The following is a 22,172-nucleotide window of genomic DNA, read 5'->3' on the forward strand; positions in this document are numbered from 1 at the left end:
GAGAAGTTCGATTCCCCCGCGGTGGACACAGCAGATAGCCTAATGTGACTCTGTTAGAGAAGTTCGGTTCCCCCGCGGTGGACACAGCAGATAGCCTAATGTGGCTCCGTTGGAGAAGTTCGATTCCCCCGCGGTGGACACAGCAGATAGCCTAATGTGGCTCTGTTGGAGAAGTTCGATTCCCCCCGCGGTGGACACAGCAGATAGCCTAATGTGGCTCTGTTGGAGAAGTTCGATTCCCCCGCGGTGGACACAGCAGATAGCCTAATGTGTAAAGTTTTCGAACTACAATTTTTGATTTCTTATTTTTTATAGAATGATAAGTGAATCCCTAACTTAGTTTTTATATTCAAACTTTTTACCAAAGTTTTATTAAATCAAATTTTTATCATTACGTTCAAAAAATATGAAGTCTCATTAAATCACTTTGCTTATAAACTCAATGGTTCAAAGTTAAGATCAATTAAACTTATTGCATGCATTCTTTTTCCTTTGCTAACTTTCTCATGTAAAAGTTATTCAAGATAAACAAGTTATAGGAAAGGACTGGGCCTAGTCCATTGGTTAGCAAGAACTGGGCCTAGTCCATTGGTTAGCGTACCGAACTGTGAACCTAGGATCCAAAGTTAGCGTTTTGTTTCCGGAAAATTGAGTTTCGAATTTTTTGTTCGTGGGTGTGTTAAAAGAGTCACGATCAAAACTTACTATTCGATTAGAGCAGCCCAAAGGTTGTCGATGGGTTTATTAAGTAGCTATCTTTCTCTCTAGGCTATCAGTTCAAACTTGGAGACAGCTAGTGCATATAGCCCTTGAGTAGGGTTATGAAAACACCCGAAAGAAACAAACAATAAGAAATTCAGTATATTTAGAAGAAAAAAGGTAAATAAAAGCCAAACATTTCCAGATATTATAAAAACAAGTATTACTGTGAACTTATTTGAATTGTTTGTTTGTTTGTTTTTGGAATTTCGCGCAAAGCTACACGAGGGCTATCTGCGCTAGCCGTCCCTAATTTAGCAGTCATCACCACCCACCGCCAACTCTTTTACCAACGAATAGTGGGATTGACCGTCACATTATAACGCCCCCACGGCTGAAAGGGCGAGCATGCTTGGTGGGATGCGGATTCGAACCCGCGACCCTCAGATTGTGAGTCGAGCGCCTTATCCACCTGGCCATGCCGGGCCCCCTTATTTGAATTTAACTGTATCAATATAAACCATTATTTAACAAAAATCTGAGTATATGTCAGCTTTTAACTGGCTAAACACTATACCTATTGTCACCAAACTCAGTATTTAGCTTTATAGTAACATAGGGGGAAATGTTTGGATTTGACTCCTCCCATGTCACCCACGGTGAACTCTATGTGTTTCTCTTGCATTTAATGAGTAATTCATTCAGTCAGTATCAATTAAACAACAATGAGGCCATATAAATGCAGCCATAATATCAATAACTTTGTAAATTGCTTTTAAAAAGAGTTAAAATACGTTTCAAAATAATCTAAAATGTATCTTTACGGTAATACAGAATATTTATGAATATAAAAACGATCGAGTAATTTTCCAGTGTCAGAACTCTGGAATTTTATTTCATAATTTGTAAAGATTATTTTCCCACCTTAGATGATGTTAGGAGCATCATTGTTGACCGTAGTAAAATTTGTCTTGCTACCTTCATCTGGGAACGTCTTCGCTCATCCCTGACATCCTGAAAACCATATACACACATCAGAATATAACTGGAAACGATATATATATCAGAATGAATCATATGCGACAAATAATCTGTGTAGGAAACCACAGGTAATACAAGACGAGAATGTTATCTCAAAATATTATTTTTATTAATTGTATAAATTTTAATTGAATTAAATCTTTCTAATTATATAATTTAGTAGCATTGTGATCGGTATATCTAAATGAAGTCTAAATTTACCAACTAAAATAAGGATTGAAAATCGTTTTAAAATCTATCCAACTGGTATCACTTTACTTGTTTGTGTACTTTTTATTGCAGCATTTATTTTGTTTTGGATACTTCTTATAGCAATCCTACGAATAACCTCCGATCCCTACTTTTCATTTTTTTCCCTATTTATTTGTCCAGTTTTTACATGTCCATAGAATGGACACAACATCTATAATATTTCAGTATATCCATATCCCTGATAGCTATAACTTTTACAATAATTAAAACCACAATCACAAATTTATAAAACGTAATCCTTACTTTGGCCAACAGAGAAGTGTATAAAGCTGACAAAATAGGCAAAATTTGTGATTGTGGTTTTAATTCTTGTCTCATTATTTTTTGTGGTAAAATCTTTACTTTATCTTAAAATTGATAATTTTTAATACTCTTGTTTGTTTATTTTTTATGTTATACCCGTAAAAAGTACATAATTTTACCATTATAAACTGTCGTGTGTCTATCCATTGATATGTAGCGCCATCCAATGGGTTGAAAAGATATTTAAGTACATTCATGATATTTCTACCATTTATAAAAAAAAAAATTTTTATATTTATCGAAATATCAAAAGTTGATACCCACAGACCAGTCAAGTAAGTTGGAGAAATCTTGTAACGGTAGTCCGAGCCGTCTAGGGCTAGACCCGCTGACGTGATCAGGTAGGCAGGTAGCAGACGAAAAAGTTGCTGTTTTAGAAATTTTTGAATTGTTATACCGGAAATGTTAGCGACCTTTTTTTTAGCGTATTATTGGTATATATGCGCATAATATATCGTAACCAATACTTTGAATGATCGGTTTTTCGCTTAGAAATTCAATAGGGTGGTTTTTCGGCGCGTGAATTATTTGGAATCCTTGTCTAACCCTACTATTAAGTAATACCGTACATACGTGCTGACTTTCAGAGATACCTATTCTGGTCATATCTAAAAGAAATCAGTGACTACTCAGGTGTGGCGTCATGCTAAGTATGTTTAAAGTCATCACGAAACTAATGACTGAGTGAATACTTAAAATTTGGAAAGACTTATCATACGTAATAGCATACAGAGACCACTAGAGTATGCCTATTCTCGATACTTATTAACCATTTTAAAAACAACTACGAGAGCATTTGGAGGCAAGTTAGATTAAGCCTATCTGACCAGATGTGAAAGGATCTACGAGCCACTTAGGTCAGGGTGGTTAATTTAAAAACCATTAAACTATTAAGAGACTGTTATTGTGTCAATGCTAAATAATTATTCAAATATAATTTAGAATTTATTTAATTCATGTCGTTCTAAGCATGTGTAAGGCCATTCAGCAAGCAGCCCATAAGGTCAGTTGAAAGGTTGCTAAAACATTCGGATTCTATTTGGGATGAACCTTAATTGTTTTAAGCCACTAAAGTATATGTTTAAGTAACTTAAAAGCCCCTTATGTGATGTTATTTTTGTACAGAAAGGAGCATTCAGAATTTAGATTCCCTCTAGGAGATGAAAGAGTGTTCAAATAATAGTTAGTCCAGGCCGTTCTGAGCAATCGAAGGTAATAAGAACACTGATAATTAATTATATACGGATCAAGCTAACCTGAGGATGGAATACGGATCAGGCTAACCCTAGAATAAAATACGGAGGAGACTAATCTGAAGATAAAATACGTATTAGGATAACCTGAGCATATGCAAAAACATTTGGCAGTCATAGAGCTCAGTTTCTTCTGGTTGTTCAGATATCCCTCAGGTCTATGTATGAAAGTGTTCATAGATTGCTTTAGTCCAGAGTTTCCATTCGTAAGTAAAAGCATTCAATCACTATCTGGCTAAACTTGTGTGACGGTTTAAGTAAATAATTCAAGTCACGTTACTTTGTTCCTATGTATATAAGTAGCCAGACATCATTACACAAAGATCGGTATAATCTGAGCATATGTATATACTGAAAAGCTACTATATTTTGACCATTCTTATCATATGTTCGAGCGTCCACAAGTCATTTATTATAGAAAAATATTTCCATGTGAAAGAACGCTAAGAAGACATATTTTTGGGTGTGTTTTTCTGCATAGCTATTTGCATTCAGAATAATATTCTAAACTATGTTGTTTTTCTAACAAAACATATATCTCTAAACTATATATAAGTGTTCTACTGAATTTTCATTATTCATTTATTGAAAGTAAACAAATTACCTTTTCTTTATTATAATATCGGATAAAGTGAAACTTCGTTGAAGTCTTTCGAATAATTATGAAAGCATCATATTTTTAGTGCTACAAACCATAATGCGACGCTTAAGTAAAAGTTAAACGCTGACGTTAGCAGGGAGTTATTGAATTATTTTGAAGATATTTCATGACAAGTAAAAGTTAAACGCTGACGTTAGCAGGGAGTTATTGAATTATTTTGAAGATATTTCATGACAAGTAAAAGTTAAACGCTGACGTTAGCAGGGAGTTATTGAATTATTTTGACGATATTTCATGACAAGTAAAAGTTAAACGCTGACGTTAGCAGGGAGTTATTGAATTATTTTGACGATATTTCATGACAAGTAAAAGTTAAACGCTGACGTTAACAGGGAGTTGTTGAATTATTTTGACGATATTTCATGACAAGTAAAAGTTAAATGCTGACGTTAACAGGGAGTTATTGAATTATTTTGAAGATATTTCATGACTTTTTGACGTAGTAATACAATATTTGTGATTGTAACAATAGCTTTCTTCCAAGATCTAAAAGTTATGCTACAAATATGCTAAAACAAACGTTCTCTTTTGTGAACGTACGATACTCCTTGCAGTGATTGATGGGATGTTAATAATGCAAAGATTCTACACAGCTGTTAAGAGCATGTTGCAAAAAAAGTCCAGGTATTAATTTTAAGTGCAAATTATATGTTATTTGTTTCCGGTCCACTTCTGTAGCAGATAAGACATAATTTGTTGTTATTGGTTTTCAGTTACTGCTTAATACATATATAATGAGGGACACAAAAGAAATTAGATGACTAAAATAGAGCAGTAGGAGTATCACACGGATCTTATTGATCTTAGAACTGGAAGGGAACATTCCTTGTTGAACAATGATGATTTTTGTGGCACCGTGCCAGCACTCCAACACAAAGCGTGGACGATATCATACTTAACAAGTATAATGACTGCATTAAATAATCGTTAGGAAATATTTTCTGCTGTTGATCATTTACTTTATTTTGAGTTTAAACGTTAACTCCCAATCTATAGAGTGTATAATTTTAAACAAAATAACAGAACTCGCACAGAAGTGTTTTGTGTTATTAATTAAAAGGCTTAAACCTAACGTTCATTCATAAAAGTTGTATTAAGTAACGTAACCTTATTCCATTAACTCATAAACTCCGTAACTACTTTTTATTAACGATACTCTATATTTTTTACCTGTCTCTAACTACTCAGTTAAGAGAACCTTGATACTGTTTTTTTTTTCAATAAATTAAAAATCAACGTTATTGTTTTCTACAAATCGTTCTTTTTTTATTCAATAGTAAAAATCTTTAACCTGTTCTTTAGCGAATAAATTGATCCGTTCAGAGTGGGACAAATTCTAAAGTACCAACAACTGAACCTGTGCATCATGCGATGGTTAGCAAATCAAAGCTCCTAAAGCGACATCTGGAGATGAAGACGTTAATCTAAGCAATATCTGCTCTTCTGAGTAAACGAAGTTGGACTTACGTGTTGTCTATCCCCCATCACAGATGCTAGTTCAACCATTTCTGTTCCAATTAAACTGAAGGCTTTCACAAACTCCGTGAAGTTGGTAACGTTTTCTAGCCTGTTCATGCTTATCGACACCTATATAATACATTAATGTAGAGAGAAAGTAAGAGGACCTAAACAAAATTCTTATTATAACAGACTTGAAATGAAAACTCGAAATATGGGTAACGTTTATTTCTATTGACATTTATAGATTAAAACTCTACTTCAATCAGTGTTAGAATGTCAATATATTACAGCTTTTACAACAGTCACAAACGTAAACATTACATACGTTACATAAACTGAAACCATGTAAAACAAAACACGTTAAGAAATGTTACACGTGTTAACAAGTGTGACTTACTTTCTGTTAATTTTCAACGAATTTCCATTTTATCATTGTTAATTTTTTTAGTAATTACGCTGCAGAAGCATTTTACATGTATTACCTTCTTATTAAGACAGAAAGAAAACCATTCTCATTCGAGAATAGCTACAAACATTCATTCAGTTTCCGATAGGAACTAAAACTGAAACCAAAACATATCACAAACACACGTAAATATAACTAACCCTATCTTTGGTTCTAAGTAGTTGCTTGACAACAACTGTATCAGCCAGGATCAACACTCTGGTAATTGATGAGAGTAATCCTCGAGCTGCTCGCGCTAACCGGGTCTTCTCTACAAAGTGACGTGAATTGGATGGATCTCCTCGCTGGGCCTCACAAAGTTGTTCTATCAATGAGACTATGGGAATCAAGAGAAAAGCAAAATAAGTTGATTCTCACCGTTCCCATAAAGCTTCAGTGTTTAAGAAGCACGAGCTTCTGATAAATTTTAAAACAGTTTAGAACAACTGAAAAGATTTATCATACCACGCATGCGCTTCGACTAGTCCTTTTAGCCGGTCTAACAAAAATGTTTGTGAATACTATTGATATTCAATATTAAAACTGTTGATTGTGTATTTTAACGTTCATTAGACGTATTAAAACAGTTTGATTCTAATGGTTTTGAATTTGAGTTACTGAGGTTAATCGTTAAACATTCTACCAACGTTTTGTTGCTAATGCTGTGTAGGTTTAAGGTATAATATAAATATGCATAGACTGAACTGTAAGCTTTGTAAGACACCATAATGAATATATCTAAAAATCAATTTTAATAATGTGCTTAAAGCAATTCCAGTTTGTTTTAACAAACTTATATCAGACTACCGAGCCTGCAACTTATAAATTAAATGAATACATTACTACCGAGTATCCGAAAGATTTCCACGCATACTTTTTGAAAGAAAGTTTGAAAGGTAGATATTTAAAATTAGGCTTAGTATGAAATTGACATACTTTTAACTGTATTGAAGTAGGATCAGGATTTCAGAAAATATTTGTTACTTCACACAGATTTTAGGTATTTTTTTCTTTTTTAATTTTTGAAGTTTAACCCGCTAAAACCTCCTATAATAAATCAGAGGGTTTGTTAAAAATGTTGATGGCTATCACAAATAACACTCATTTCAACGTGGATATGTATCTAATTAATGTTTCGTGTGTTTAACGTGTACATTATAATCGACTTGTAGTGTTTTTTCATAAACGAAATCTCTACAAATTGATATTTCCAATACTGATGCTACACATGGGCTGAAAGGTCTGGTGAGAGACCCCTAGTGTCAGGCATAGCCGTCCCTAGTGTATAACAGCTAACCAAAGAAAGGGACAACAGCTATTCAGGAGAATTCACCGCTTAAGCGACTACTTTTAACAGAATAACGAGACTAACAGACACTTTTATAACGCGCCCACATCTGAAATGCGAGACATATTTGGAAGTATTTCGCGTATTCGAATCTCGAATCTCTCGGTACACAGCCCGAAATCTTAACCTTCAGGCCAAGCCAGTTCATCTAAAATTAGACGTTGGTTAGTGTATTTTAATTCAGTTTAAATACTTGTCCTGAATGTAAGGGATTGTGATATTTCAAATCGTGTAGTTAAACTTGCAAATACGTGCTATTTACCTTACTCATTAGACTATACCTAGGAATCTAAATTTTGTAGTTAACGTTTATTTGCATGTTTTCTGAATTTGTTTTATTTCAAGCATTTTAAGTTGCTTAGTATCGTTTGGACGATATCTAATTTTTTTCAAATATTATTTTATTGTTGCAATTTTCATACAATGACAACAAAATAGGTTTCACAGGTCGAAACAATAGGTTAGGATCAGCAGTCCTAGAAATGATTAGGGACCAGACATACAGGTTTAATTTAATGTAGTATGAAATAGAAAAGGTATTTGTGGGCTAAATAAAATTCTCATTTATTATTGTAAAAGTCATTTCAACTTTAATACCATATCACAAAATAATTATATATATATATATTGTTAATTAGTGTATTAGTAAATCATAGTGTTCATTACCGTATTGAGAAATATTCGGCTCAAAATATAAAATATAATGATGGGTTCAGTTAAAAATAAACAAATAAAAATAGGCCTATTACCCCAAAAAGTATAACTGTTTATATTTATGCCAAAGTTTCGTTAGAATCTTAATGAAACGTAATGGCAAAACGTTGGCTTAAATAAAAACAGTTATGTTTCGTGGAGTAATAAGCCGAGTTTTATTTATTTATTTATTTTTGAATAATGAATACAACTTCCCAGTTTTCACTAAAAACGTTAACCTCTCATAATGTGCTGAGCTGTTACAGTAAAATATACCTGTAGCTCTAGCATCTTTACAGGCTTCGAACATGTCCACCTTGATTTCTGGGTTGTCTTCCGCTATATATTCCCCTACTGTCACAAATCGCTCCACTGCTATGTTTATGGCCTGTCCAATCCGCAGCAAGGTTCTTCCGGTCTTATCGAACTTGGGTTTTTCTTTCGTACTGCCTATGCTTGCAACCTTGATAGACAAAGAAAAAATCATTTAGCTACAGAAAAATTATGTTGATGCTGTTCTGCTGACAGAAGTAAGTACAGTTTCTCTACTCGTGCTACAAACTAAGAAAATGTGACAGTGAAGTAGACATCACCTTAACAGAACAATAAATATAATGGATTGGTTCTCAGAGCCGAGAATATAGCCTACTGAGTTTCAGTAGGTTAGCATTCATGTGATTGTTCAGTAACATAGTGTTTTTCAGTAGGTTAGCATTCATGTGATTGTTCAGTAACATAGTGTTTTTCAGTAGGTTAGCATACATGTGGTTGTTCAGTAACACAGTGTTTTTCAATAGGTTAGCATTCATGTGGTTGTTCAGTAACACAGTGTCTTTCAATAGGTTAGTATTCATGTGATCGTTCATTAATACAATGTCTTTCAATAGGACAGATTATTATGAAGGATTTGTTTGTTTGTTTGTAATTAAGCACAAAGCTACACAATAGGCTATCTGTTCTCTGCCCACCACGGGTATCGAAACCTGGATTCTAGCGTGTAAGTCCGCAGACATACCGCTGTGCCACTGGGGGGGGGGAGGCATTATGAAGGAAGGCTATAATCAAAGAAACAAAACCTGCTATGCGTTATGACGTTTGCAAAGTAACAGCATCCCAGATCCAGATGATGTTTGAATCTCTTGGTTGGAACCTGTTTTTTTTTTGCTTAGAAATACTTTCTTTTGCTAGAGCCTTCAATAAGTAACTTATCAATGATAAGCCTGAAAGTATTAACATAGTTTCCCATTGGTCTGATTACCTTCTTCTGCAAGAGCATTTATTATGTAACTTATCAATGATAAACATGAAAATATCAACATCTTTCCCATTGGTCTGATTACCTTCTTCTGCTAGAGCCTTCATTAAGTAACTTATCAATGATAAGCCTGAAAGTATCAACATCTTTCTCATTGGTCTGATTACCTTTTTTTGCTAGAGTCTTTATTAAGTAACGTATCAATGATAAGCCTGAAAATATCAACATAGTTTCCCATTGGTCTTATTAGCTACCGTCTTTATTTGTTAAATTATATCATTGTTTGAAAGAGGATACAGTCGCTTTGCGATTGGAGATATCACACTGGTGATAAACGGATATTCTACCTCATTCTGATGGTGTGCCCACTAGTTTAAGTGATGGTGCTGTTTGAAAAATGCTACGTTCAATGACAATCTTCTCAGACACAGCTCAAAGTATTCAATTTGATTTTGCTAGACTTCTGACGCGGTAAGGTCTCAGTGTCACCATATGATCGATACACTGTCTGGAAAGCTTGTTGATCAAGATTTGTATAGATGGGGACGACGTGTGCAATTAGAGTATAATTCTATTTAAACCTTATAGCCCCCCCAAAAAATTGTGTTATTAAAGGCTTCCCATAGAACTCTGTTACCAATGTTTAGTAATCAGTTTAGACTCTTTCATGCTTTAACTCTGATAATCAACACATATTACACGCTAGCATTAAACGAAGCCTATCATGTGGGATTAATACAGATCACAGTTTGCAGACATACGAAATCACAAACGTTCATAAGGTGAATTAAAAGCTTTAATCAACGCCAAATGAGTAATACATTTTCAATGTTCGTTTGTCCATGTAATAGAACAGCTATCTACGTAATATACAACGATTTCAATGTGTTTTGACAGTAGAATGCAGATTAGTATTTGAATAATTTATATTTCTACATCAAACAAATATTTCTATCATACAAAACTGACAGTTTCCAGTGAGGTCTAGTACAAATTGGTTTTGTCTTAACTCTCACTGTTGTAGATTGGTTAATGAAAGAACATGTAATAATTTAAATCAAGCAATCCAGCTTAGTCAATGCTTTGCTGGGAAAATTGTGAACATTAATCAATAACATTTTCAATTAATCAGTTAATTCTTTATTACTAATGATAACACTTCATTGAATGGATCAGGATTTTATACTCATTTAAGTCACTAGCTCCAAGAGACTTTGATCTCTGTTTGACCTTATTATTAGGACTACACTTTATCAGTGGTTTAACAGACCTGGCCTAATGGTTTGTGTGCTTCGACTTTGAATCAGAATATTCACGATTCACGGCCTGTTGCTGCAAAAACGCGCTCCGCATTTTGCTATAAAGTGCGCTATAAGAGTGACAGCCAGATCTCACTTTTTGATGAGACGAGAGAAGCCCAAGAATTGGCGGTATGTGTTGCTGTCTAATTGGCTTTCCTCAAGATATGCGCAGATAGCCGTTTATGTGGCTTATTGCGAAATTTGTGAAACAAACTTTGAATATTTTCTGATTGGAGAAGGTTTAAAACCTCAGCCAACGTATCCTTCTGAGTCGATGCACCCAAAGCTTCAGAAAGCAGACCGATGTGTGTAAGGGGGGGGGGGGAGTAGAAGGATTGGAGGGATCTTTCTTTTGTTTATGATTTGTTAATACAAGTCTTCTGAAACTGAAAATTTTTCTTGTCCACGGCCACGAATCATTTTCACTGCCCTTAACGTCAGGTGTTTATTTGTTTGTTGTTGAGCACAAAGCTACAGAAGAGGCCATCTGTGCTATGCCCACCACGAGTATCGAAATCCACTTTTAGGCTTTATAAGTCCGCAGACATGCCGCTGAGCCACTGGAGGGGGGGGGGCTAACGTCAGGTGACTCGCGCCGTGAGATACTAATTTGACTGAAAATAGAATATCTAGTGAGGAGTACGGGGATTGGTCGTTTCAGATATTTCTACTAGCTTCCTCAAACCAACAGCACTTACATGTAGACTTACGTATTCATTCCCAGCTGGCAGCCTCACTGGATAACACAGTGCGATTTGTGAGAAAGGAGCTTCTCCCTGGGTATAAAAACAACGACTAAACGACTAGCAGACAAAAAATTAAAAATCCTTTAAGTGAACGAACACATTATTTCCATCTGGCTTTAAAAAACTTCTTTGAATCAAGTCCATCTTCTCGAACTATTCTCCTCACTCAAAATTTTGTTGTTGTTTTTTTGAGTTAGATGGCTAAACCTTACATTCTTTTCAAACTTGAGCACTAAGTCTTTTTAATATCTTGCAGCCTTAGGAAAAGCCCAGTGAAAAATAATTTTGTTTAAAAATTCAGAAGACTTAATATACACGTTAAATAATTCATTGTCATTAAATGGAATTAAAACTGTTTACATTATAAGAAACAATTCATGATTGGAAGATATGTACTGTTGTATGGTGTAACATATGGAAAATTCTAATCACAAAGTCACTGTAAGATTCATGCTTCAAAATGACAAATTCAAAGCGTCTCTATTGGAGGTTCTATAATCAATGAGATATAAGTTAAAAGAATGTTGACACAGCCGGAGAAATGTTGGCGTAAAGCAAGTAAACCTAATTTGCTCTTATGAACTTAGAATTTTACTCTAATGACCGCTGGTTAATTTTTCTTTTATTAAGTGATCTACAAAAACAACTTATGACAGATAAAAGTATTTACCATCTCTAAATTTTAAAAATTAAGCATTTCTGCGATAAATTCTTCAGTTGAATAGTGGCAGTAACGGTAGGAATTTTTTTAATCGCAGTTGCTTCAGTAGAAGGTTAGCAGGATGCTGTGTTGTGTTAGCAATAATGCATCTGACTAGTTTACCGAAGAACGTTGGGGATGCTTTTGACCTCAGAATCTTTTTTCCAACCTAGAAAATATTTATTCGTCTATCAAGACATTCTCAAGAACATTTTTGAATGTGTTTGAGACTCTTACGGTATATTATCAGGCACAGAAAGGATAAAAATCTAAATCTGTAAAACCAGTAGGAAACTCATTTCTAATCACCGATCTAAGTCATGCACAATGCAATCATTTACTGAGTTTAACAATTTAGGTTTGTGCAACGCAACGTCTGGGTGAGAATCCATTTAATTTCAAAAATCTTCAAGCCTGGTTATACCTCTTCTGAATAGAAAAGAAAGCAGTCGTGATGAAAGAAAACTTACGATATATTTCATGTTATCTGCTTTAATATCCAGGGAACGACGTCAAGAATGTCTTTTCGGATAATAGGAACACAGTGCAATAAATCTACTAAGATACCAGCAGACTTTCCTAAACACACTATGCTGGTTTTGAAAATATATATTATGTCGTTCGAATATCATTTTCTCATTTTAGTTCCATCTGAAACAGATAAACATTTATCTTACTGTTGACATGAATATACGATTTAATCAAAAATGAGTTTACGAGGACAAAAGTGAAAATTTCCTTAGAATCAAAGAGCTTTAAAAACGTTCTTACAGTAGTTGAATTTCATGTTTAGTTCAATATGGCCCCAAGTGGCACAGCGGTATGTCTGCGGACTTACAACGCTAGAAACCGGGTTTTGATACTAGTGGTGGGCAGAGCACAGATAGCCCATTGTGTAGCTTTGAGCATAACTACAAACAAACAAACTAGTTCAATAGGTTTTCAATAGATTCAAAATTTGTAGGTTTTTCTTGTTAGGACTCTGAACTCTAAACAAGACTGTTTAAAAACAACCCTCTCCAGGGCATACTCACCATGCTGTGAATGGTTAGGATAATATTATACACCAATACGTACATCCATACACATCATATGTAAGAAGGATAAATTTAAACATATGTACATTTATATTTATATCCTTTCAAACAAAGTTTTGTTGAAGACTGCGGACAGTTTCGGTAACACACGTGTTTAGGTGGTATAATAAAAACTTCAACAAAAACGTCGTCTGAGAATAAAAAGCTAAATAAGGTAATAAGAATGTGCTGTTACATCACAATGAAGCTAACAAGATTAATTAACTATAATGCTGTAGCTTAAGATGCTGCAGATTCAGTAAGCATATGGTTGAACTTAAAACCTCCATAAACAATGACTGTTATCACACTGCATTGTTTAAGTCCTGAAATTAACTCATGCCTAAATAAGGAATATTATCAGTTTAGATACTTCAAATACTGGAATTAAAACTCAACAAATAAGTAGAGTTATGAGTGAGCATTGTTCAAATACTGAAGTTAACCCCTCCCAAATAAAAAATATTATCAGAATATACAGCTTAAATGCTGTAATTGAAACCCCACAAACGAAGGATATTATCAGATTGTATCATTGAGGTTTAGGAATTAACCCTCTTCCCAAATATGAAATATCATCAGATTGTATCATTGAGGTTTTGGAATTAACCCTCTTCCCAAATATGAAATATCATCAGATTGTATCATTGAGGTTTTGGAATTAACCCTCTTCCCAAATATGAAATATTATCAGATTGTATCATTGAGGTTTTGGAATTAACCCTCTTCCCAAATATGAAATATTATCAGATTTTATTGTTTAGGTACTAGAATAATAAAAAAATAATACAAACGAGGATTTCATAGTATAAGCACTGGTCTTTGTCCCTTCATTATCAATCTGAGGGTAGCGGGTTCGAATCCCTGTCACACCAAACATGCTCGCACTTTCAGCCGTGGGGGCGTTATAATGTGACGGTCAATCTCACTATTCGTTGGTAAAAGAGTAGCCCAAGAGTTGGCGGTGGGGGGTGATGACTAGCTGCCTTCCCTCTAGTCTTACACTGCTAAATTAGGGACGGCTAGCGCAGATAGCCCTCGTGTAGCTTTGCGCGAAATTCAAAAACAAACAAACAAACCCTTCATTATAAAGATTATTATATACCCAATACTACTTTGTATTGGTTAATACAAAACATCTTTATTGTTTGACAACTTCCACTGTAAATTAAAGTTTTACAAATCATTTTCGTAATGAAATGTTTCAGTTATTTCAAATAACTAAAACGTTTACCATGTTCTGACAAATTCAAAAACGGCATTTTACATACTTAATCTATAATTTGTAAGCTTTGCTAGTGTATCAATCACGCGACAAAACCCGATCTATTTAACTCTGCATTAGGATCATAATGAAGACGATGTAGTTCCAATATTATCATCTAAGTCAAGCTAGAAAGTCATAATTTACTTATTAGTTGTTATTTATGGAAACTTTTTAACCCAGATCAGCATCGGTTAAGGTAATAAATAATGATTCGTCGTTGGTTTTGTCAAAAGTGACTGAGCTCAGAGGACTAGAAATGAGTATTAGCAAGGAATCTTCAGAGAAAGAGAACCCCCCTTTAACAAACTGTTTCACTCCTTAACATTTCTTACACTCTAGGGGGCCTCGGCCACACCTAATAAACAGCCGGGTGTTCCCTACTAATCTTTTTCCCATATTTGGATTTGAACCCTGGACCCCTGGGTTACTAATACCTTGGATATATGATTTAGCACGCTTTACCACTGCGCCACAAGTCCTGCTTAAATGTAGAGGATTTTTTAATCCTTATGAACCTCCTTTCCAGTTCTTATCACTCCCTTTTGCCCATATCTAGCCCGACACCATCTCTGTTGTTTCTGCCAGTTCTTTCATGTACTTGTATCTTCTCTGACCTGACAGCCCTAGACGTTTCAGCAGACCGTATATTGATGTACCTGGCATGCCTCTTGTTCCTACTTCTACAGCAAACAATATTGTAATGTACCATTTGTCTTGGATTACTTTCATGGGCTCTTCATATTTTGCTAAGTTGTATTCCTGTCTTTCGCTCATTCTTGTCTCGTAGGGCACAATCAGTTCTATTGCCACTATTGTTCTGGTGATTTCAGATAAGAAAACTATTTCACATCTACGTCCATTGCTAGCAACGACTTTTGGGTATTGCCTCCTGTCTCATATTTCTGCTGCAACATCCCAGTCATTTGTCCCATCGAGATTGCCCACTGTAGGAAGTGTACGAGGCTTGCTCATAGAACTTGGTCTTGTGTCTTCTCTGAGGAAGTAGGTTTTTTTGCACTGCAGTTGCCTTCTTTATATTGGCCCTCAACCGAGCAATGTCTACTGCCTTAACCAATTTCTTAAGCACCTGGTTGTGTCTCCAGGTATACCTGCCACTTCCCAAGGCTTCCTTTAAGGCATACAGTAGATTTTGAGAGTCTGTACTCCTCCACAAAGGTTACACTTTGAATCATTTGATGATGAAACTCAATTGCAAGGGATCTCTGTCGGACATCTTCCTAAGTAGCCCACTGACCGTGTTGACCTTGCTGAACTGCTGTTTGAACTTGATTGGCATCCTCATCTTGTCTGATCTTATTGATCACCATATCTCGCCTCTCTTTAGCTGATGCTTTTGACCACCAAGTTTGTTTCTGTGACCGAAATCATATCCCCTGTGGTGAGACCTTGAACCAATCTTAGCCATTTCCTTGGGGGTTGCTCTTCCTTTCTATGCTTTCAACTGCACAAAGGCTTATCCCATAAATGAACAGTGTTCATAGCAGCTTTGTTTTGTTGTTGATCTCCAACACCTGTTTGGCTCCTTCCTTTGCCTTTGCAATCTGTTTTGTGTCTTTGATTGAATGGTCATACTATCTGCTCAGACTTTTGACAGGATGTTCAGACAGAGTTGGGATCACTTCTCCGGCTTCAGAGAACTTGACCTACTCATGGTTTGAATTACATCCTAATCTAGCTTATCAGCGACTTGATGTGGGTAAGCATTTGGTGTCCCTGCTCCTAACTGTTGCTGATAACAGTGGTGTCATTCACGAAAGCTTTCAGTGGAGGCATGTGTAAGTCTTTGCTGCTTTCAGTAGCACCTGGATGGCCAAAACAACAATATTTGGGAGATTGCGCAGCCCATTGCGATCTCGACCTGTACGTCAATCCAAGTTGTAGTGTTGGAGTCGGTCGTAAATCGCATCTTGAAGTAGCTAAAATAGTACTTCATCATATTGTGCATGGGCTTAGGAACACTGTGCATTTCCAATGCTTTACAATGAGGCTGTGGGGCACTGATCCATATGCATTTGTCAAATCAAGCCAGATGGCATGCAGGTCTAGCTTGTTGGTTTGCGCACGTTAGATTACTTGACATATCATGGGAGCATGTTCTAGACAGGAACTCTGCCCTTCTGAATAAATGTGTCGATGTGCCCATTGGCGATAATGTATTTAGTAAGTCTGGCTGCTAGCACTGAGAAGAAGTTTTTTCTTCTAAATTCAACTGATCTATGTCTTTCTAATCTTGCTCCCTCGGAATGTAAACCCCATTTGCTCTTTGCAATTCTTCACCAATGCTTCTGTCTCCAGAAACTAACAAGTAGATTGTGGAGAAGTTTCAGGACCTTAAAACACTTCTTACACAAGGAAGGAGACCCCATTTGGACCATAACCCGAGATACCTCCCATAGCAGAGGTGACCTTGTATCAAACTTCGCTATTGACTGATGCGCAACACTCCCTCAATAACCTCAAGATCCTCATATTTACGCTGATCTGAATATTTCTGATGCAGCTGCTCTTCTATCTCTTCCTTCCTCACTTGGGAAGTTCCAGAGCGGGGCTACTCAAACAGTTTTTTAGCTTTGAAGAGCTCGCTATGCCAAAGCATCTTAAGTTCTAAATAAACATAAATCGTTTACCTTATTTCCTAATAAGAACAGTAACAAAAATAATGTCTTCTCTAAAAAATATATAACTACAAGACTTTTTCTAACTAAATAGTTGTAATACCAGACTGGAAGCTCCTTGGCCTAACACGGTTTGGTAGTTAGAGCACTTATCTCGCAATTTGCAGTTGGCGGGATCGAATTCCCCTAACCAAACATATGCTCATCCTTTTAGTCATGGAGGCTTTATAATGTCACGGTTAATCCTACTATTAGTTGGAAAAATATCTCAAGAGTTGGCGATTGATGATGTTGACTAGCTGCCTATCCTCTAGTCTATCACTTCAAAATTTAGGGACGGCTAGAACTGATAGCTCTCGAGCAACATTGCGCGAGAGTCAACAAACAGGAACCTACATCCCCTCCTATGTCATCAAGATTTAGATTAAAACTTTCTGGTACATTTTTGATGCCTGTGCAATAGAAAGTAAGATAATATATATATAATTCAAATGTTGACGTCAAAACGTTAATGGTCCTGGCTCATTTTGCTTCAGATTTTTATGGCCAGTGGCCCAATATTTTAGGTTCTATGAATAACATGAGTAAATCAGTATAACTATATATATATTCACAGTATAGAGTATGCTATAACCTATATGTAGGAGCAACTGAGAACCACGTAAGAAACTCAGCCAAGGGATCGCTGAAAGCAAGTAAACGTTTTAAAATGCTATAGAACGAACTGTCGGAAATTTAATGAAACCTTTTCTGATGCTTTCACATTTTTGACACTCGAGGATAAAATAGCAACAACGTCTTTTTTTATAAACTATTTCATTCAGCAAGTTAAAACTTGTTCAAGCAATTTAATAATTTAAAATAAGATCTTATAATATATAGAGGGCGTTATATGACTTTACAAATCACCGTAGGGATGAAATATTAGATATATATAAATTAAAGTTTTGTCAAGTAGGATGATTTTATCTAATCTTTCTCATTTCCCTACCTATTTCAGATTTTATAAATTTAAAGCTTATTAAGTTATTGTGTGGATTAAAATTATTCATTTATATTTAATATCAATTGAAAAAGTAATTATATTTTCTAGGTATTCTCTATTTCAGTAGAGTGCGATCAAGTCACAAAACCATTAAAAATAAAAGAACCAGAGCATAGCCGAATTATTTTTGATGCTCTCATATAACACAGTTGATTGGAGTACTTAAAAAAATATTGTTTCAAAAATACTTTTATAACTTCAGTAAATTAAAGGATAAAAAAAACACCCACGAAAAAGAAGAGCCTAAAGTATTTCCTTAATGATAGTACCGGAAACAAGGAAATGTATAATTAGTAATTTAGATGACTTCATTTTGAAGCTCTGTACACTTTCCTGAATAATTTGAAGTCAACTCTAGAAGAATTACTCACCCGGCGAGAAGAAATAATAAGAAGATTCAGTGATACGTTACCAAACCACACAGAATATCTAGACAAATACATAGAAGAGATAAAGAAATGTACACCATTTATTTGCAAAGAACTGAAATCAACTTACGGTTTATACGAGCAACAATACAGAAATGAGTTTAAGAAATTATTGAAATGCATAATGAGGAAATTAAACATTGTTTAAATGAAAGGAAGATGGCTTATTGATAGAGTCTAAGGAAATGGAACGAAGGCTTGCAGGAAGAACCGCTACTATTCACAAGTTTCGATGTCAGGAAATGAATGATATCTCTCAGGAAGAAGAAAGAATACAGATGCGTTTCGAACTGAAACCGAAGCTCTAGAAGGGCAGAAACTTGGGGTTAGGTTGTGGAGATTGACTAGAAAATGTCAGAAACATTTTTGAATACACGAATGATCACCATGTCTTTAAACATTTACTGTAAGATTATTATGAAAGTATTTGTATGTGATAAAAACTAACGAGCGTAGCGATTTGCAACAAGAAAAAAATAAAAAACACGTATAGAGACTTACCGCCAAAATCCCACATAAAGGTCGTACTGCCAACTGTATAAAAATCAAAACTAGAAACAATCTGCATCGCTATTAAGAAAACAAAAACAAATAATTTATTCTACAGCGATAACCAAAGGAAGGACAATAAGAAACGAAATTGTGGTTGTTCAAAAGTGAAGAGAAAACCTATATTTTACAGAATTAAACAGTAGACTGGAAAAACCAACTCGCCCTCTATCTAGAATTGATAGGCAGGAATAAAACATCAACAAAATGACTGTTACTTTTCAAAAATTGTATATACCAATCAGAGGAACTACAGTCACTGGAGGGACATTTAAAAATATTCAACTTATGTACTTACACACTGAACGAAAAATTAATAGAATTTACTAAAACGTTGTTTTTTGTTGTTGTTTTTTTGAAGCTAAACACAAAGCTACACAATGGGCTATCTGTGCTCTGCCAACCACGGGTATCAAAACCCAGTTTCTAGCGTTGTAAGTCCGCAGACATGTCGCTGTGCCACTGGGGGGCATTACTAACGAGAGGAATAATTTTTTACACCAAATAACCAACCTATTAAAGCTTAGCCTAAACGAGCTTTTAAAAAATTTTATAGGAAACTAAGACTTACAGAATATTTTGTAGATAGTAATATAACTGACGTTACACTAAGTAGACACAAACAGGAGGAAATGAGGAGGTGAATATTTTTTGTGTGAAAAGATCGATAATTTTTCAGTTCTAAAGAAACAAAAGTAACATTTCAAATGCTGAAAGACAAGCTCTTGATAATCTACGAAGGAATTAGATATTCTAATACTAAAAATGACAATATCTTTATAGTAATGGGCAGTGCATATTATAATCAACCAGCCTAGAGTAATTAAATCATAAGGTAGAAAAGGTTGATTTAATGAAGTAAAACAGTAACATAATTTACTGAAAAATGTGTTAACATTTTAGGAAATAGTGGTATTGGACACTTTATACCAAAATTGCATCAATGCAAAACGTTTATAAGTGTTTTAAATAATACAAGTAAGAAGTAGATGTGTCTTAATGGTTCCCCCCCCCCCTCTCCTAAGATATCAACTCGTCCAATACATACGAAATTCATTCCAAGTATATTACCATTCTTTATGTATTGTATACAAATATGTTTTGTCTTTCAATGCCTTGAAACTGGTCTACTTTTCCTTTCAGAATTATTATTATTCTTACCTTTGAAGTTGTCGATCATATATACTTCAATATGTTAATTAAAAATACTTCTCTAGTTCCAAGCACAGTTTCAATTCTATATATTTGTTTAATATCCTATGACATTTCCAGTCATAATGTCAGATCTGTACATAATATCTTTTAATATTTGCTTGTATCTTCTAAAATATTGTTTCATTTTGGAGTTCATGTGAGAGCTAAACAACATTCAGAATCCATGATTATTCCATTCCGGGGCCTGAGTGGGACCCAGTAGTTAGCGGGCTGGACTGTAGATAAACGATTCACGGTCCATTACAGAAAAAAACAGTGCTCTGCACTTTAGAGCCGAGGGTGCGTTATAAGAGTGACGGTTAAATCCCACTATTCGATTAAAGTAGCTATAAGTTTGCGGTGGGTGGGGTTGACTTCACTCTAGTCTATCATTTCAAAACTTAGTGAATCTAGTTTTATGAATAACTACTAAGCGCCACCTACAACATTTCCCCCAATGAAGCACACTTAATATTATTCTTCATAACACCCCAATAGTTTTTGAAAAAAGAAAATCAAAACGAATTCTAAAATTAAATAATCACTATATATTTCTAAATTTCAAACCATATACTCGTATTGGAGCAATAGCTTCAAGTAACTCAACGACAAGTATCCTGATTTAAAAAGTTAAAATACACGGTTCGATTCTCGCGGTATACAGAGCATATATGACCCATTGTGTAGCTTTGCGCTAAAAAAAACAGCAATTTTTTATGGTAGCTCATTTAATTTCCTTTCACATGTTCTCACCTGATTACATGCTTTTTCAAGACATTTTGTAAAGTATACACTTGTCACATAATAAGATTATGTAGTTGAAGGTGTTATTCCCAAATGTTTTAAAATCAAAATTTCTCATTTTTCTTTTGCCTAAAACATTTTTCACATTCTACTAAGTTTCCTCCATCTCATCTAAATATCACAACCTTAGAGTTTTGCCCATTACAGGTGATTTTAAACGTTTTACAGAAAATGTTTAAAATACTTACCAGCTTGTGTAACTACAATTATCAGAATCTAATAATGAAGGAATGTCTTCCAATTAGTCCTGCTGTTAATTACTCTGCAATCGTTTTTACGTAGTTCCTCAAACATTCATTAATAAAATCACAAATAAAATCAGACGTAATAAACAGATCACGTGAACAAAGTCTGTCAAATCCTCTTCTGCTCTCACACATGATTTTTATTCTATACACATGCTTTGTAAAATACTAAAAATCTTTCCATCGATACCAAATCCAATAACTTCTTCTCATAAAACCGCATGTTCAACAGAGTCCAAGCTTCAGTAAAGTATGTAAGAACAGAATATAAACAAATGGTGAAATCAATAAAAACTCCACGACCTACTAACGTAACAAAATACATTATTTGTCATTCACCTACTTTACCTCTGAGGCACAGTCTCATGATATAGTACGTTACGTCTTATTTCTGTCAACTTTTATCATCAGGGATGGAAGAATACAGTGGCGTGTGTATGTCAAAAATAGAGATAGTTCAAAGCGCTTTCTACACCAAAAATGAAACATACCCAGTGCTTTTAGCTCGAATTATTGAGTCCTACATCACAAGGAATGTGAGGAAATAAGAAATTCAAAAAAGAAAATAGAACGATTTAAAACCAAAGCCACCATCAATATCGGTACGTGATGTGGACTGACACTGGAAGTTTATTAAAAATATATTACTTGTTATCAAGAAAAGTAAACATCAGAAAAACTAATATCCTATATCGCCTAATTTTGTAATACTTGTAATTTATATATTCCATTTTATATCATATATCCTTCCATAGTTCCATTTATCTATC

The 22,172-nt window shown here is 34.8% G+C and overlaps 1 protein-coding gene across 4 annotated transcripts in view; it reads right to left on the minus strand.

Annotated features, from left to right (window-relative positions):
* LOC106460099 (alpha-catulin-like) overlaps positions 1–22,172 on the minus strand; it is a 155,866-nt gene that overhangs the window by 42,864 nt on the left and 90,830 nt on the right. For all 4 annotated transcript variants that reach the window (XM_022386724.1, XM_022386723.1, XM_022386725.1 and 1 more), the window contains 4 exons: positions 8,433–8,619; positions 6,277–6,452; positions 5,677–5,796; positions 1,624–1,713 (listed from right to left, as the gene is read on the minus strand). In XM_022386724.1, the coding sequence (XP_022242432.1) occupies positions 1,624–1,713; positions 5,677–5,796; positions 6,277–6,452; positions 8,433–8,619 (573 nt within the window). The remainder of the gene's footprint in view (positions 1–1,623; positions 1,714–5,676; positions 5,797–6,276; positions 6,453–8,432; positions 8,620–22,172) is intronic.

The sequence above is a fragment of the Limulus polyphemus genome, unplaced genomic scaffold (genome assembly GCF_000517525.1).
Source record: "Limulus polyphemus unplaced genomic scaffold, Limulus_polyphemus-2.1.2 Scaffold708, whole genome shotgun sequence".
NCBI classification, from domain to species: Eukaryota; Metazoa; Arthropoda; class Merostomata; order Xiphosura; family Limulidae; genus Limulus; species Limulus polyphemus.